Genomic DNA, 15,986 nt, shown 5'->3' with positions numbered 1-15,986 from the left:
ATTTAAAACTCATGGGCCTGGCATGGAAGCCCAGTGAGTAAAGTCCTAGTCTTGCATGTGTCCGGATCCTATATGGGTGCCAGTTTGTGTCCTGGCGCTCCACTTCCCATCCAGCTCCCTGCTTGTGGCCTGGGAAAACAGTCAAGCATGGCCCAAAGCCTTGGGACTCTGCACCTGCATGGGAGACCTGGAAGAGGTTCCTGGCTCAGCCTTGCCCAATGCTGGCTGTTGTAGCCATCTAGGGAGTGAACCAATCTCTTGTATCTCCTTCTCTAACTCTGTTTTATATATATAAAAATACATAAACATGATATGTATATATGTTACATATATTCATATCCACATAAATAACATATTATATACTCATATATATTATATATATTATTTTTAAGAAAAAAAAAGACTAACACAAAACACCTGAATTGTCCCCAAACACAGCATGCCATCCACTGTCTCCATGACTGGTCCTCTCTGGTACCAGTCAGTCTTCTCATCTTTGATGTTTCGTGAGGCATTTCTGAACTTCTGCAGCTGCAGCTAGGTTTTACTGGTATCAATTCCAGTTTAGAAGGACACTGAGAATGTCCTCTTTCCCAGCACATGGTTTCCTGCCACTCATAATCTGTCTCCTGAAATCCTGTTTATGTATTATGAAAGTGTTCAAGATAACCAAAAAAATTAGTAACATCACCCTCATCACACAGGTTCAAGAATCAAGATTTTGTTTACTCTGGTTAAATATCATGAAGTAATTCCAGCTCTCTTGTCATCTCAGTGTGCATACTTCAACAAGCGTCAGTGTAAAACAGGAACATAACCAAAAAGGCATTAGTGCAACTCTCTCCCAAACTCAACTCTCAAATTCAAAATGAAGTATCTGAGTTCACTGCTGCTAAGATGACATACAACATCCATGTCACTAGGAATGAATGAAAGGCTGGGACGGGCAGCTCAGGACACCAAGAGTGCAGGACAGAGAGAGGCAGCTGGACCGTGATTACAGCCTTGAGCTTCAGGAAGAAACAGTCTTTCCTTCAGTTTTCCCAGAATGAGACCACGGAGTGTTTCTTTTTTGTTTTTATAGGAATTGGGGAAATGAAGTGCAGTATTTGTTTTTCCCTCAGTTCTTTACTGATTTTCTAATCCTCTGAATACATTTGGAGGAAAACCAGGAAAATCTGAGCTGCCTTTTTGGCCATCCCAGTGTAAACTGAGGATGCAGCGAGGTGGCATGTCGCACATGGGACACACACACGATGAAGGAGAGCTCAGAGCATGCGCCACCTGAACCGCTCATGAACAAACCCTGAACATCTGTGGAGAGATCAAATTATCTGCATCTAAAATACAAAGGTTAGAATTAATGTTCAATATGAACTACGACAGAGATATCATAATTGAAATAGGAAAACGAGTTAGAAAAAGTACACATAGTAGTTGTTTTAAAATGCCCCCCCCCAAATTAAGCATCATAGTTTCAACACAACACACAGTTCACCTTGGTTAGAACAATTCATACGTAGAATTTCAGCATAAATGATGTTAATAACCAATCTCTACCTACTGGCCTCACAGTATCCCTTGTTACACCTAACACAAAGCATTGTCCCAAGTTACCACATCCAAAGCAACTTTAGATGCCTTTTTCCTCGTACAGGCGTGGCTCAAAGCACACAATTACCTGTTTTTATTAATTCCTTAATCAGATCTTCCTTCATCTTGATGTTAATTGTAAGTTCTCTCATTTTTTGCTTGGCTTCATTAAGTATAAGTTCTGAATTCTTTAATTTTTGCATATTTGATTCTTGACTCTCCTGGAGACATTCAATCTTTAAATCTTTAAGATAAAAGGAACAAAACTATCTGCTCATAAAATAGTCTAAAATTGTAGAGTCAAAACAGAAAAGCAGACACAAAAGCAATTTAAAATTACAGGAAAACGCTAAACTAGGAGGACAAGAAAATACAGAAACAAACACACAGCAGTCGGGATTTTATCTTTAATCCTTACAAAGAGAGTTAATTTTTTGCTAAATATTATAAGATTAGGCTCTTAAAGAGATACTATTTTCTTTTTTAAAAAAGGTTTATTTTTATTGGAAAGGCAGATTTACAAAGAGAAAAAGATACAGAGAAAAAGGACTTCCACCCACTGGTTCACTCCCCAAGCAGCTGCAATGGCCAGGACTGAGCCAATCTGAAGCCAGGAGCCAGGAGTTTGTTCTGGGTCTCCCATGTGGGTGCAGGGTTCCAAAGCCTTGGGCCGTCCTTCTCTGCTTTCCCAGGCCACAGGCAGGGCCCTGTTCTCTATTTTCTCTATTTATCTTCATAGTGTAATTTATATTGTCTATACTCTTTACCTTTTATGGGATCACCACTCATACCTAGAGAGATGAATTAAAATCTTGCACTACAGGGCCTGGTGCTGTGGCCTTGTGGCTGAATCCTTGCCTCACACCCACCAGGATCCCATATGGGCACTGGCTTGTGTCTGGCCCCTCAACTTCCCTTCTAGCTCCCTGCTTGTGACTTGGGAAAGCAGTGAAGGATGGCCCAAAGCCATGGGATTCTGCACCCACATGGGAGACACAGAAGAAACTGCTGGCTCCTGGCTCCGGATCAGCTCAGTTCTAGCTGTTGATGCCACTTGGGGAGTAAACCAGCAGACAGAAGAAAATCCTTCTCTCTCTATTGCCTTCTGTAAATCTGTTTTTCACAGAAATGAATCTAGAAAAAAATTCTTGTATTACACAATAATTTTTCAATGTAATATACACGTGTGCGTATGTACGTGTGTGTGTGTGTGTGTGTGTAAACTTACGAGTCAAAGAGACAGACTAAGAGGTCCCATCTGCTGGCTTACTCTCCAAATGCCAGTGAAAGCCATGGTTGGGCTGGCCAGGAACTCAATCAGGTGTTATACTTGGGTGGCACAAACACAATCAAGACTCAGTATTGGCATGAAGCCAGACTCAGCAGCCAGCTGCGACATCATTGGGGTGGAGGCATCTTAATCAACAGGATCAGAGCCAGCATGGCAGTTCAACAAGCTAAACCTCTAAGTCCCCAACATCCCATACAGGAGCCAATTCGTGTCCCAGCTGCTCCACTTCCCACCCAGCTTCCTGCTTGTGGCCTGGGAAACAGCAGTAAATGGCTTACGTGCCCGGGACCCTCATTTGTGTGGGAGACCTGGGAGAGACTCCTGGCTTTAGATCAGCTCAGCTCTAGTCGATGTGGCCATTTGGGTAGTGAACCAGCAGGTGGAAGATCTCTCTCCCTGTCTCTCCTTCTCTCTGTAAATATGCCTTTCACGTAAAAATAAGTAATTAAAAAAAATCATTAGGCTCCATATAAATGTTTTTGATACACAAATTGACACATAAAACTTCCTATCAACTGTATACTAACATGTCCCAGACACTAATAGAGTAACTGGGCTTTATTGCTAAACACACCATGATCAGTAGTCAGGTGTGCCAGTGAACTAGCGGACACTTTATAAATTGCTTATGAGGCATTTTTAAATAATCCAGAATATAAAGCCACTCAGGGCTGAATATAAAAATCTCTGTTAGAAGAAAATTAGCCTTTATCTCTATCTCCCACTGTTGACTGGTACAAAAACTCCTTTATTAAGGAGTGAAAAAGATGAAAAATGGGAGGAAGGACAGGAAACCGAGAGGAAGTAATACCCGTCTGGGAGCTATTCCTAACAAGTCGTAGTCTTTAACTATTAGATGCTTTGCAAAGATCACGAGGAAGGTGGCAAGTGTCCTACAATCAATAGCTCTAAGTTATCTGAGAGTCTACATACCTTTATCTTCCAAATTTGATTTTTGTGTTTCATTCTGAGTATCATTCAGTTCAACAAGAGAGCAAAGAGAGCCTGTTTTTTTAATCCATGTGCGACTTCTGCATCTAAAAAAAAAAGATCAAGATCAAAGATTACTTGTCTGTTAGCATTTCTAATGTGTAATTCAATCAGGGTCACAAAAACTGATAGTATTGTTTAAAAATTACCAATTATGTTAAATGGAATTTTACCAATATTTTTCAAAAAAAAAAAGCTGCCCCACCCAATAGTGACTCCAGTACAAAATTTAGTATGTTTACTGCCACCATGAAAACAGAATCCGGAAATCCTAAAACTTCCCTCTCCTTGTATAATGTAGTAACTGTGAAAGTTCCAAAAGCAAAATTATTTTTCAACCTTAAGATTGGTGACCTTTAGCTCAAACACTATTTTCATAACACATTAGTTGACTACCTAAGAGCAAAACCTACCTACTCTGAAAATGGACTAACAATACTTGAGTGAAAACCTACATCGTCTCTATTTACGGTATCATATAATTGTTTATTAAATTAGTCTGTTTTACACACCTAATTCCAGATTTCTCTTGGCCTTCTGATTCTTCATCATCACTGTTATCAGAAAATTGGCAATGGAGCACTTCATCTTGTTCTTCTATGTGTCCCAACAGTATCTGACTTCGTGTTCGAAATCCAGCGAATACTCGATCCAGAGAGTCCGCAGGAGGACTTGTGTAGATCTTGTAGGTGATTCCCCAAACCAACAATAAAAAAAGTGATTTTAAAAATGTCCACCTTTATCTTATTACTCGATTAACAAAACAGAGAGCTCACATCTACCAGTCTATTCCTCCTCAAAGTCCTCAATGCTTCTGGACTGAGGGTTGAAATTGGGAACTGCAGAGTCTTCCTAGTCTCTCACAGGGGCAGCAGGGGCCCAGTTAGTCCCAGCATCGCCGTTACTACCCAACATCTTCATTAGCAGGAAGTTCAAGTCAGGAGCAGGAGCAAGGGATCAACTCCAGACACTCCAACATGGGCCACAGGCATCTTAACTTCTAGGCTCTCCCCCCCGACCAAATATTTTTTTAAATTTTTTTATTATTTATCATATTTTATTTTTTATTAATTACATTGCATTATGTGGCACATTTTTATATGCACTGGGATTCCCCCCACCCCTCCCCAAGCCCTCCCCCCACGGTGGATTGCTCTACCTTATTGCATTTCCACAGTTCAAATTCAGTTGAGATACTTTCATTAGAGGTATTTACCAAGCATACAGTCCAACATCCTATTGTCCTGGTAAGTTCAATGGTTTCTTGTGAGACCATCTCTGGTCTGAAGGTAGAGCTGGCAGAGTATCAACCCAATCAATTAAAAGCCCCAACATAATATTTACAACCAATTACAACATTATGGCATTAATTGACATGGTATTGATTAACCAATATGTTAATAGGAAAATGCAGGTTCTCAACCACAACCTGTGACCTCTTCATAGACATTTCCATTTTGCCGACCAAATATTTTTAAAAGGTTATCAGATGGGTATTCTTTTTTTTTTAAAGATTTATTCATTTTATTACAGCCAGATATACACAGAGGAGGAGAGACAGAGAGGAAGATCTTCCGTCCAATGATTCACTCCCCAAGTGATTCACTCCCCAAGTGAGCCGCAACGGGCCGGTGCGCTCCGATCCGATGCCAGGAACCTGGAACTTCTTCTGGGTCTTCCACACGGGTGCAGTGTCCCACTGCATTGGGCCGACCTCGACTGCTTTCCCAGGCCACAAGCAGGGAGCTGGATGGGAAGTGGAGCTGCTGGGATTAGAACCGGCGCCCGCTGCCGGGCCCCAGATGGGTATTCTTAAAACAGTCAATCATTGAAAATATGCTCCCCTGCGGACAGGAGGAGGCTTGTATCCCAACCCTGAAGACTCCCAGTTCCTCACCAAGGACTATCAGTATGAGCACCGAGGACTACATCCCTACTGCCAAGGAGACCACGGGGAAATGGAGTGCCTTTGGAGGCCAAGAACCCTGAGGTCACCCACCCCCATTTGGATCTACCACATGGGATGGAAGAAGCCCAAATCCTGCCTTGCAGGATCCAAGGTCATCAGAATGACAACCAGGAGCAATGAGCAGTCTGCAGAAACAGAAGAACAGTAAACGTCCTTCGGGACTAGGGACAGGAGCTTTCTCTGGTCCTTGCCTGGTTCTGATTTTGGGCCCCCACCCTCTCTCATAATGACCAACAGGATCGCTCCAGAAACCCCTCAAAACACACAAACAAGCAAACAAACAAACAAACAAACAAAAAACCTAGCATAGATAGTCAGAGAACAAGAAGGAATGCTTAGAAACAGACAGGAAACGGTCAGCGGGGATGCACTTATAACCCACTGGGTGGGACACAAAGATTAGTTACTCCTCACTGCGGTATGGAAGATCTCTCTTCACACCCCTCCTAAAACTGTTCACCTAAACTGTTGACATATGTCTTGTTAGAGTTATAGAGTTAGACTACCTGAAAAACAGCCAGGTTCAGCAAAATCATGCTTCAACGCTATGAACTGCTAAATACTAAAATTAAAATAGACATGAGATAGCTGAATAGTAATTTATAGCCATTTTAAGGTCTATAGCACCCAGTTGTATATAAACTAATAACTGAAATGTCAATGTAGAAGTCACATGATGTGGTTCAGAACTTGCATTCTTTTTTTTTCTCTTTTAACATATTGGTTACTCAATACCATGTCAACTAATTCCATAACGTTATAAATTGTTACTGATGTTATGTCGGGGCTTTTAATTGATTGGAATGATACTCTGCCAGCTCCACCTTCAGACCAGACATGGTCTCCCCAAGAAACCGTTGAACTTATCTGGACAATAAGATGCTGGACTTTATGCTTGGTAGATGCTTGCAATGAAAGAATCCCAACTGAATTTGAACTGTGGTAATGCAACAAGGTGGAGGAATCACCCATGGGGGGTTGGGGGATGGGTGGGGGGGGAATCCCAGTGCCTATAAAACTGTGTCACATAATGCAATGTAATCAATAATAATAAAAAAAATTAAAAAAAGAAAATATGCTCCCCTGAAAAAGCCAAAATTAATTACACAGTACTATTATGCCTCATAGACAAATACTTCTTTCAGAACCTACCCAGCTCTCTTCTAGGAAGTTCTTCAATTATAGTTCACAAAAAAATGGTATTCAAAAACAAAACCAAACAGAGGCATGGAAAACATCCCAGTTCTCAAGCATAATGTAGGCAACCCCAGTCAATGTGTTCACCTCTCAGTCTGTTCAAGACACTCGGAGAACTAAGGTTTGTCTCCCACCTAGTCCCCATCATACCACGGAAGAGACCTAAAGCCATTCGCACTCCCTCTCCTGGGGCAAAACAGTCCCAGATGTATTTACTCACACTTTACATGTGGTAGTGCAGCTGAATTAATAATACCACAGAATATATAAACATTTTGGGCCACTCTTAGAACCTTAGATATTAAATCAAATATGTACTTAATGACCTTGAACAACAAGAAGCTAAAAGTTGCCTTTACAGGAGCACACAATTATTCTGGCCAGTAAGATGCCTATGTCCCACATCAGAGCGGCTGGGTTCAAGTCCTGGATCCAGCTCCCAATGCCAGCTTTCTGACAGTGCAGACAATGGGGAGCAGCAGAAACGGCTCAAGTAACCGAGTCTCCACGGGAAGGCCTGCTGCTGACTCTCAGCTTTGACACACAGTACAGCGCTAACTGCTGCATGCATTTTGGGGAGTTAACCAGCCACTGGGAGAGCTCTCTAACAATTTTTCTTTTTTTTAAATTTAAGTCAAGTTTTAGTGAAACTAAACGTATGCTTAGGTTTCTTAAAATACAGTTTCTGAGATTTTTGAAGACACCTTGTTAATGAAATATATGCATCACACGATGTTAAAGATCCAATTAGCTGGCAACTTGTCTCTTGTGTATCTCCTCCCCAAAAAAGCCCTACACGGTACTGAGATCTTATATCCGATTTTTGAGTCTCCACTGTTGGTCATCTAGTTAGACCATGTGTCACATCAATACCAGATTGGAAAGTGGCAGGGTAAAGTTTTCCAGCTGGGCTCCCAATTCTAGAGCATGGGGTGTGAAAAGGGAGAGGAATTCTTTATACAAGAACCAACCAAAAAACTATGAGTAGGCTATACTGTGGTAGAGCAAGTTAAGCCACCACTTACAATGATGTCATCTCGTGTTGGAGCACCTATTCAAGTCCTCGCTGCTCCATGTCCTGCTAATGCACATGGGAAAGCAACAGATAATAGCCCAAATACTTGGCCTCCTGCCAACTACACTGGAGACCTGGGAGTTTCTAGCTCGTGGCTTTGGCTGGCCTAAATTGGGTATTACAGGCATTTCAGGAAATGAACTAGTAGTAAATGGAATGATGGAAGACTGATTTCTTTCTCTCTCCCTTCGCTGTCATTCTATTAAATACATCTTTTTTCTTTTATCTTCTTTTAAGCACAAGCATATATCTAAAAAGCACAATACCCTAGTATGGCAATTGTGATAGTTTGTCATGTCAGGGTTTAGGCATTACTTCAAAAGCAAATGAAGCCTTTTCTTTGGAGTTGAACTTTGTTCAGTTTAATAATAAACACCAAGTGAGGTCTGTTACAAGAAACACTTGCTAATTTACACTGGTGAGAACCATGCAGTAAGTAACATTCTTGAACAGTCATTTCAACCCAATATAATGGCTGTTCGCCTCTTGCAAAAGGCTTGCAAAAGCTTCTATGACTCAACTTCTTCCTTTGGAAGTGCTGGGTTCTACCTCAACTACTTCTGCATTTGCAGCTTACCACCAGGGATATCTTAGCATCTTCCAATAGTACTCAAACAAACAATCCTGATCATAATACAAATACTAAAAAATAGATTAGTAATCTAGCTGAGGAATATCTGTCTAAAAGACAATTTTTAAGTTCTAGCCATTTTCCCTTAGAATTGCATAGTCACAATTTGGGAAAGAAAATACTGGAAAGGTTACACAGTTCAATCAGCTCGTGTTTCTACCCTCTACAAGAGTGCAAATTATCATCTAGCCCCTGCACCCCCAGATTTGCTTTGACAGTCCTCAGAAGTTCTGGGGACTCACAAGACATTTTTGGCAATTCTCATTAGCAATTCCTCCTTTGTATTATCTTAGTGCTTCCTCCCACTGATCCTAACTTAATTTATTTTTTTAAAGATTTATTTATTTATTTGTATTGAAACGTCATATTTACAGAGAGAAGGAGAGACAGAGCAAAAGATACTGCATTCGCTGGTTCACTCCCCAAGTGGCTGCAATGGCTGGAGCTGAGCTGATTTGAAGCTAGAAGCTAGGAACCTCTTCCAGGTGTCCCATGCCAGTACAGGGTCCCAAGGCTTTGGGCTGTCCTCTACTACTTTCCCAGACCACAAGCAGGGAGTTGGATGGGAAGCAGAGCGGCCAGGACACAACCCGGCGCCCACATGGGATTCTGGCACATACAACGTGAGGACTTTAACCACTAGACTACCACGCAGGCCCTGATCCTAACTTTTAAAGACAATATCTATCAATAATAATAATAAGTTTTCAAATATTTGAAGCCAGTCACGGCATTCCCTCTTACAGACTTCATCTGAAGCTATTTCAGATTTTCCCCAAGGCTCTTCACCAACTTGGTTGCTCTCGCAAAGTAATCTAGACTGAAAATGTTGTATTCCGATTTCATTACTATGCCATAAAATAGTCTCTTAATAATTCACTGGATTTTTAGCACATCGGTAGATTGCTAAAACTCTACATAACTCATTCATTATGACTGCAGCTTTCACATGACTAGTCTTGTAGGTCAAGTAAAAGTTCTGCAAAGGTTTAGGAGATGTGATTTCTAATTTCCCTGCTTCTTGCTCTACAGGAAGAAGCTGTGTGTCAGCACAGTGCCTGCTCAACGCCCAGCAGACAAATCCCTCCGCCCTTCTTCACCATGGGTACTCCTGTGTGCAAGGAAGCGGCTGAGAACCAAAATGAAGCAGGTGACCATGTTGTGAGGAAAACATGGCCTTCACGTGAAAGACAAAAACGGAAGAGGCTGTTAACCCCTAAGTGTGGAGTGTTGCACAGGAATTCTATGACTCAACACAATTCTAAGTCATTTAGTAAAAGATAAAATAATGTACAATTATTTTGATCTTTTTCAATTTGCAAAATTATAGAAAGTTTAAAAAGTATATCATCTAAAAAAAAAAGGCATGGGTGGATGAGAGGTGGGGAAAAAAGTATACCACTAAGAACATTTTGGTTGATTTTCTTAGTAGATAATCATTTCAAGAACAGAAAGTGGTATTTTTAAGCTATTTTATTTCTTATTCGCTACAGTTCATCAAATCTAAAATGCTATCAATTGTAAGACACACCATTATTTTTTATCACTGAGAAAAAGCCATCAATTATGATAAAATGTGAGGAAAAATGTGTCAGTTTGGGCCCAAAGTGGTAGCCTACCAGCTAAAGTCCTTGCCTTGAATTTGCCAGGATCCCATTTGGTTCTAATCCCAGCAGCCCTGCTTCCCATCCAGCTCCCTGCTTGTGGCCTGGGAAAGCAGTCGAGAACGTCCTAAAGCCTTGGGACTCTGCACCCATCTGGGAGACCTGGAAGAAGCTCCTGGCTCCTGGCTTCAGATTGGTGCAGCTCTGACCATTGTGGCCACTTGGGGAGTGAATCATCAGACAGAAGATCTTCCTCTATGTGTATCTGACTTTCTGATAAAAATAAATCTTTTTTTAAAAAATGTGTCAGTCTTACAATCAGTGTAACAGAACAGACTTCTATCAGCATTTTGGCATAGAATTAAACCTAAGTGGGCCCAGGGCTGTGGCCTAGTGGCTAAGGTCCTCACTTTGAACGCCCCGGGATCCCATATGGGCGCTGGTTCTAATCCCAGCTGCTCCACTTCCCATCCAGCTCCCTGCTTGTGGCCTGGGAAAGCAGTCGAGGACGGCCCAAAGCTTTGGGACCCTGCACCTGCATGGGAGACCTGGAGGATGGTCCTGGTTCCTGCGTCCGGATCGGCACAGCACCGCCTGTTGTGGCTCACTTGGGGAGTGAATCATCGGATGGACGAACTTCCTCTCTGTCTCTCCTTCTCTCTGTATATCTGACTTTGTAATAAAAATAAATAAATATTTTAAAAAAAAGAATTAAACCTAAGTAATGAGTGAACCACCTTTTTAATAATTCTTTCCAAAGTACCTTTTAAGTGTGCATAACGTAGATTTGTGGCTTTAATTATACTCATAATGCTGAAAAAGCAGAATTCTATGTTTTATCTCTGTAAGTTTAAATCAAAATGTGGATTTGTAATCCATCAGGTGTTTGTGGTAGGAATTGGGACAACTGAGTTTTTTCCTCCTTTTCCTTTAATCTTATTAACATTTTTCTTTTATTTATGTGCACACTACTTAGTTTACAGGCAGTTTCTTTCAAAATTCTGCATAGGTCACATCCTATTATTCCATTTTGGTATTTGATTGTTCATATAAGAGTTACCAAAATATAATTTAAATATCCAACAGTAGGGAAGTATGTGAGAAAAAAATCAACAAATCAATTAACAATTAAATCAAACCTATAAAGTTATTATGTGTTTTAGCTATGACAAATAATATTCTTTATATATATACTTTAAAAATAAAAGTTTTTGTTCTTTTTCTCCAATATGTATAGAGCATATAATAAAGAAAAGCAAGCTTCTACTGTAATTGATCTCAAAAGTGATGAAAGCGTAGAAACAAGGATGGTACCCGCTCTGCCTCCTCCACGCTGTGGCACTGAAGCCTGGGACACGTGTTGAGGCCAGTGCGCTGGGCACTGTCCTCACAGAACCTCATAGAACCTCACAGAACCCTCCACACAGCCCGCCATGTTACCCCGTCCTTACAGATACTGTTTGACGCTGCTCATAGACAACTTGACTGTCATATTTCTTAGCCCTCTGCAACCACCATGTAGATTCCACATCATTTCCCTTCATAAAACTGGTGAATAGAGCCCAAAATTCCGGGCAACTCTTCCCTTGCAGACCCAACCTGTTATGGCAGCAAGTTTCTCCTTTTCAATAAATCGTGCATTGCTATTTACTGTCCAAAAAAGGGAAAAAAAATTCAAGAGCCTACTAGCTCTCCTCTTTCATAGCAGAGATTCGATAATTTTTCAAGAGAAATATGAGTATGCTTACATTTATCACCCAATATGTTAGATAAAAATTAAAACATTTTCATGTGCTTTTTTATAAACTTTCCCATATATCTTTATTACATCAACTTGCAAGACTGAATGATATCATTTTAAAAATAAGACCAAATAAGTGAAGATAAACACTCCAATTGAATAGTTACAGAAATTTCAAAATATCAAACTTAGTCATGTCTGAAAATATAATGGCAAATCACAGCTTTTTCCGTGATGAAGTGTGGACATCATTTTGATTCAAATATTGCTTCTAAGTAATTATGCAATATCTTGTTTTTTTTTTACAGAAAAGAAGCATGTTTAAAAGAAAGTATATATAGAAAATCCTGTAAAACCAAACAAAAATACTGAGACTATATGCATGCAATTGGATATTCTATATATTTTAAATCTCAAAACGTAAAAAAGATTAATGGCTGGACTTTACCTTCCTGGCATCTTGTCTTGAGGGAATATAAATACAATGCCCCAAGCGAGTATCAAATGGCACGGTATGTGGTCTCCTTTCTGGGATCCTGGCATCAGGCCCATCTCCACAATTTTCCTTAGCTGAGGAAGTCATTGACAGGTTAAGTTTTGTTAGTTCTTCACTCAGCTGATCCACAAGAAGTTGCTGCTCTATTATTTTTTCATTCTTTGCAGAAGAGAAACGAGAATTTGGAAAACATTACACATATAGATTGATATTAAAATTTTAATTTTACACTGACCAAATCACAACTACCTTAACAACAAAGTTAAACACCATTTATCCAAAGACCAGCCTCTTTGTGTTCCCAAGTTAGCAGGACTGTGCTGAGAGGCAACACATTTGTAATAGCAGCAGCACAAGCCCAGGCAAAAAGGCCAAATACTCAGGCAATGCCGCACCCACCATGACTGGCTGCTCTGCCAACCAACAGCGCTTCTCATTAGCTGTCTTTATAAAACTGTCAACTTTGAGTTAAACTGAAGAAAAGAGACAAGAAAGCAGAAAAGTGGAGTAAGAACTTCAGGTAGTAAAGGCCGCAGCAAAGTTAGACAAAGGATGCATGGTAACAGATGTGGTCAAGTGAGCCTTTACTCCAAAGAAAAGCAAGCACAAAGCTCAGAGACAGAATTCAGCCACCTGGTAGTTGCAATGTTTACAGCATTTTCAATCAGAAAAGCTCTACAATAGTCTTTGTTTTATAAGCACAAAGTTATATAAACAAAAAATGTAATTCTTCATAATTCGCATGTGCTATATCAAAATAGAAAAAATTTCCGGATCTCTCACAATGGCTATTGGTTAATCTTCCCTTTGCAAGCGCTGCTATTCCAAATGGGTGCAGGTTGGTGTCCCTGCCACTCCACTTCCCATCCAGCTCCCTGCTTGTGGCCTGGGAAAGTACAGCAGGAAGGCCCAAAGCCTTGGGACCCTGTACCCGCGTGGAAGGCCCCGAAGAAGCTCCTGGCTCCAGGCTTTGGATTGCCTCAGCACTGGCTGTTGTGGCCACTTGGGGAGTGAGCCAATAGATAGAACATCTTTCTTTCTGTCTCTCCTCCTCTCTGTATATCTGACTTTGCAATAAAATAAGTAAATCTTATTAAAAAAATAACAAACACTTGAGGTGGTGAGAACACACATCAAATGAAAACAGACTGGGTTAACCTACTAAAGAGACTTTATATCAATTTATGACATACCAGTTCAACTCTCAGACACAAATCCGAAAGAAACATCGACAACATGTGTAAAAAAAATACACAAAAACAAGCCCCCCACCACACATACACACAGACATACATGCATTACTATTTCAATCAAAGAACCAGATACTGAATACATATTAACTATGTAAAACTTCCAAAAACCAAACTTTAGCGGTTAAGGATTAATCCAGAGATGGTAAAATAGTAAGAGAAGCAAGGAAATGACCAAAGCCACTCAAGTCAGGGGAGCAGCTTTTTCTGAGGGGAGGACAGGGATTAGAAGGAGGCACGGCAGACTTCTGGGGACTGGCTTTCGACCTTTGATCTAGGTAGGCATGGTTACCCAGCTGTACTCCCATCCGTAAATAATTGAACAGTACATCTGGGTTTGTATACATTTTAGTTAATGTTTTGAACTTACTGCACAACTAGAACTGTTATGAAGAGGAAAAAATATCAAAATCAAAATCCAACATGTGCTAGATCAGATTATTTCTTTTTTTTTTTTAAGATTTATTTATTTTTATTGGAAAGTCAGATATACAGAGAGGAGGAGAGACAGAAAGGTCTTCCGATCGATGATTCACTCCCCAAGCGAGTGCAACGGCCAGTGCTGTTCCGAACCGAAGCCGGGATCCAGGAACTTCCTTCCAAGTTTCCCATGCAGGTGCAAGGTCCCAAGGCTTTGGGTCATCCTCGACTGTTTTCCCAGGCCACAAGCAGGAAGCTGGATGGGAAGTGGAGCTGCCGGGATTAGAACCGGCGCCCATATGGGATCCCAGGGCGTTCAAGGTGAGGCCCTTAGCCTCTAGGCCACGCTGCCGGGCCCAGGATCAGATTATTTCATTCCTCTTTGATAGGAAGTTCAAAGTCTGAGATGACATTAACTATTCAGGGATGGGAGAAATCAGTCAGGGAGTATATTTATTATACCACGTTGTTCTGCATGCATATCCATGTTAATTATAGGCAAGCTTAGGGAATTAGACAAACCTGACCGAAGTAAAAAGCAAAGCACACGGCCCAGTGTGGTAGCCTAGTGGCTAAGGTCCTACCCTTGCATGCACTGGAATTTCATATGGGCGCTGGTTCTAATCCCAGCTGTTCCGCTTCCAATCCAACTCCCTGCTTGTAGCCTGGGAAAACAGGCCTTGGGACTCTGCATCTGCGTGGGTGACCTAGAAGAGCATTCAGGCTCCTGGCTTAGGATTAGCACAGCTCTGGCCATTGTGGTCACTTGGGGAGTGAATCAACAGACGAAAGAGCTTCCTCTCTCTCTTTCCTCCTCTCTGTATATATGACTTTCCAATAAAAAACACATCTTAAAAAATAGCAAAGCACACATGGGGTAAAAGGATAACAAATTTAAAAGTTTAAGCTGTTTGCTTACTTTCCAACTCAACAATGTTGTATTGCACAGAACTTTGGCAAACAACAGAGGGGAGAAAGTTTGGAAAAATAACCGAAACACAATGTTCAAATTCCTGGGAATTATCTTCATATCTGTGAAACAGAAAACAAGCTAACAATAAAAATGTTTTGCTTTTAAGCTGATTTAGGGGGGAGAACTAAAATAATTTTTTCAAGAACCTATGTTCTGAATTCTTCAACTAAAACACTTTGTGGAAGCATTTCTATTCATATTTGAAGATGCTATCCTGTTTAATTAGGTACCATTTAATTCAATTTACAGAGATAGATACATCAAGAAACCCTACCTGCAATCTATTTACTTTTTGTGCTTCTTTCAAAGATACAACATGTCCTTGGTTTTCCTGGACCATCATCTGCACTTGATTCTTTAGGTCCTTCACTTCAAGCTCCTTCTGATTAAAGACAACTTCGTCAGCAGCAAGTGCACACTAGGAGGGAAAGAAGGTGCAGGTAATACCCACACAGAAAAACTAAGCAGAGTCCACGTACCACCACACAAACAGCTATCTCATGAGAGCTTGCTGGTGTCTCGTATTTTTTTAGCATTTTCATTTTCAGGTTTTTCTGGCTTCTTTCTAAGAAGGAATTAATTACCATAAAGACATAAATGCCTTCTTGATTTTTTTATTTTGTCTAAATGAAAATCTGAGTTACTAAGGTTATTATTTTTTAAAGATTTGTTTATTTTGGGGGCTTGGCATGATGGCCTAGTGACTAAATCCTCACCTTGTACGCACCGGGATCCCATTATGGGTGCTGGTTTGTA

General features: G+C 40.7%; 1 protein-coding gene across 3 annotated transcripts in view; it reads right to left on the bottom strand.

Annotated features, from left to right (window-relative positions):
- KIF27 (kinesin family member 27) overlaps window positions 1–15,986 on the bottom strand; it is an 82,360-nt gene that overhangs the window by 39,486 nt on the left and 26,888 nt on the right. For 2 of the 3 annotated variants that reach the window (XM_058672617.1, XM_058672616.1), the window contains exons 5-9: window positions 15,505–15,648; window positions 12,540–12,746; window positions 4,387–4,556; window positions 3,818–3,921; window positions 1,682–1,837 (exon numbers count right to left, since the gene is read on the bottom strand). In XM_058672617.1, the coding sequence (XP_058528600.1) occupies window positions 1,682–1,837; window positions 3,818–3,921; window positions 4,387–4,556; window positions 12,540–12,746; window positions 15,505–15,648 (781 nt within the window). The remainder of the gene's footprint in view (window positions 1–1,681; window positions 1,838–3,817; window positions 3,922–4,386; window positions 4,557–12,539; window positions 12,747–15,504; window positions 15,649–15,986) is intronic. The other variant, XM_058672618.1, reaches the window with a different exon arrangement.

This window comes from Ochotona princeps, chromosome 14, assembly GCF_030435755.1.
Source record: "Ochotona princeps isolate mOchPri1 chromosome 14, mOchPri1.hap1, whole genome shotgun sequence".
In the NCBI taxonomy this organism is placed as follows: domain Eukaryota; kingdom Metazoa; phylum Chordata; class Mammalia; order Lagomorpha; family Ochotonidae; genus Ochotona; species Ochotona princeps.
Note: the sequence above shows the minus strand (reverse complement) of the source record. Positions and strands in the feature narration are given on the sequence as shown.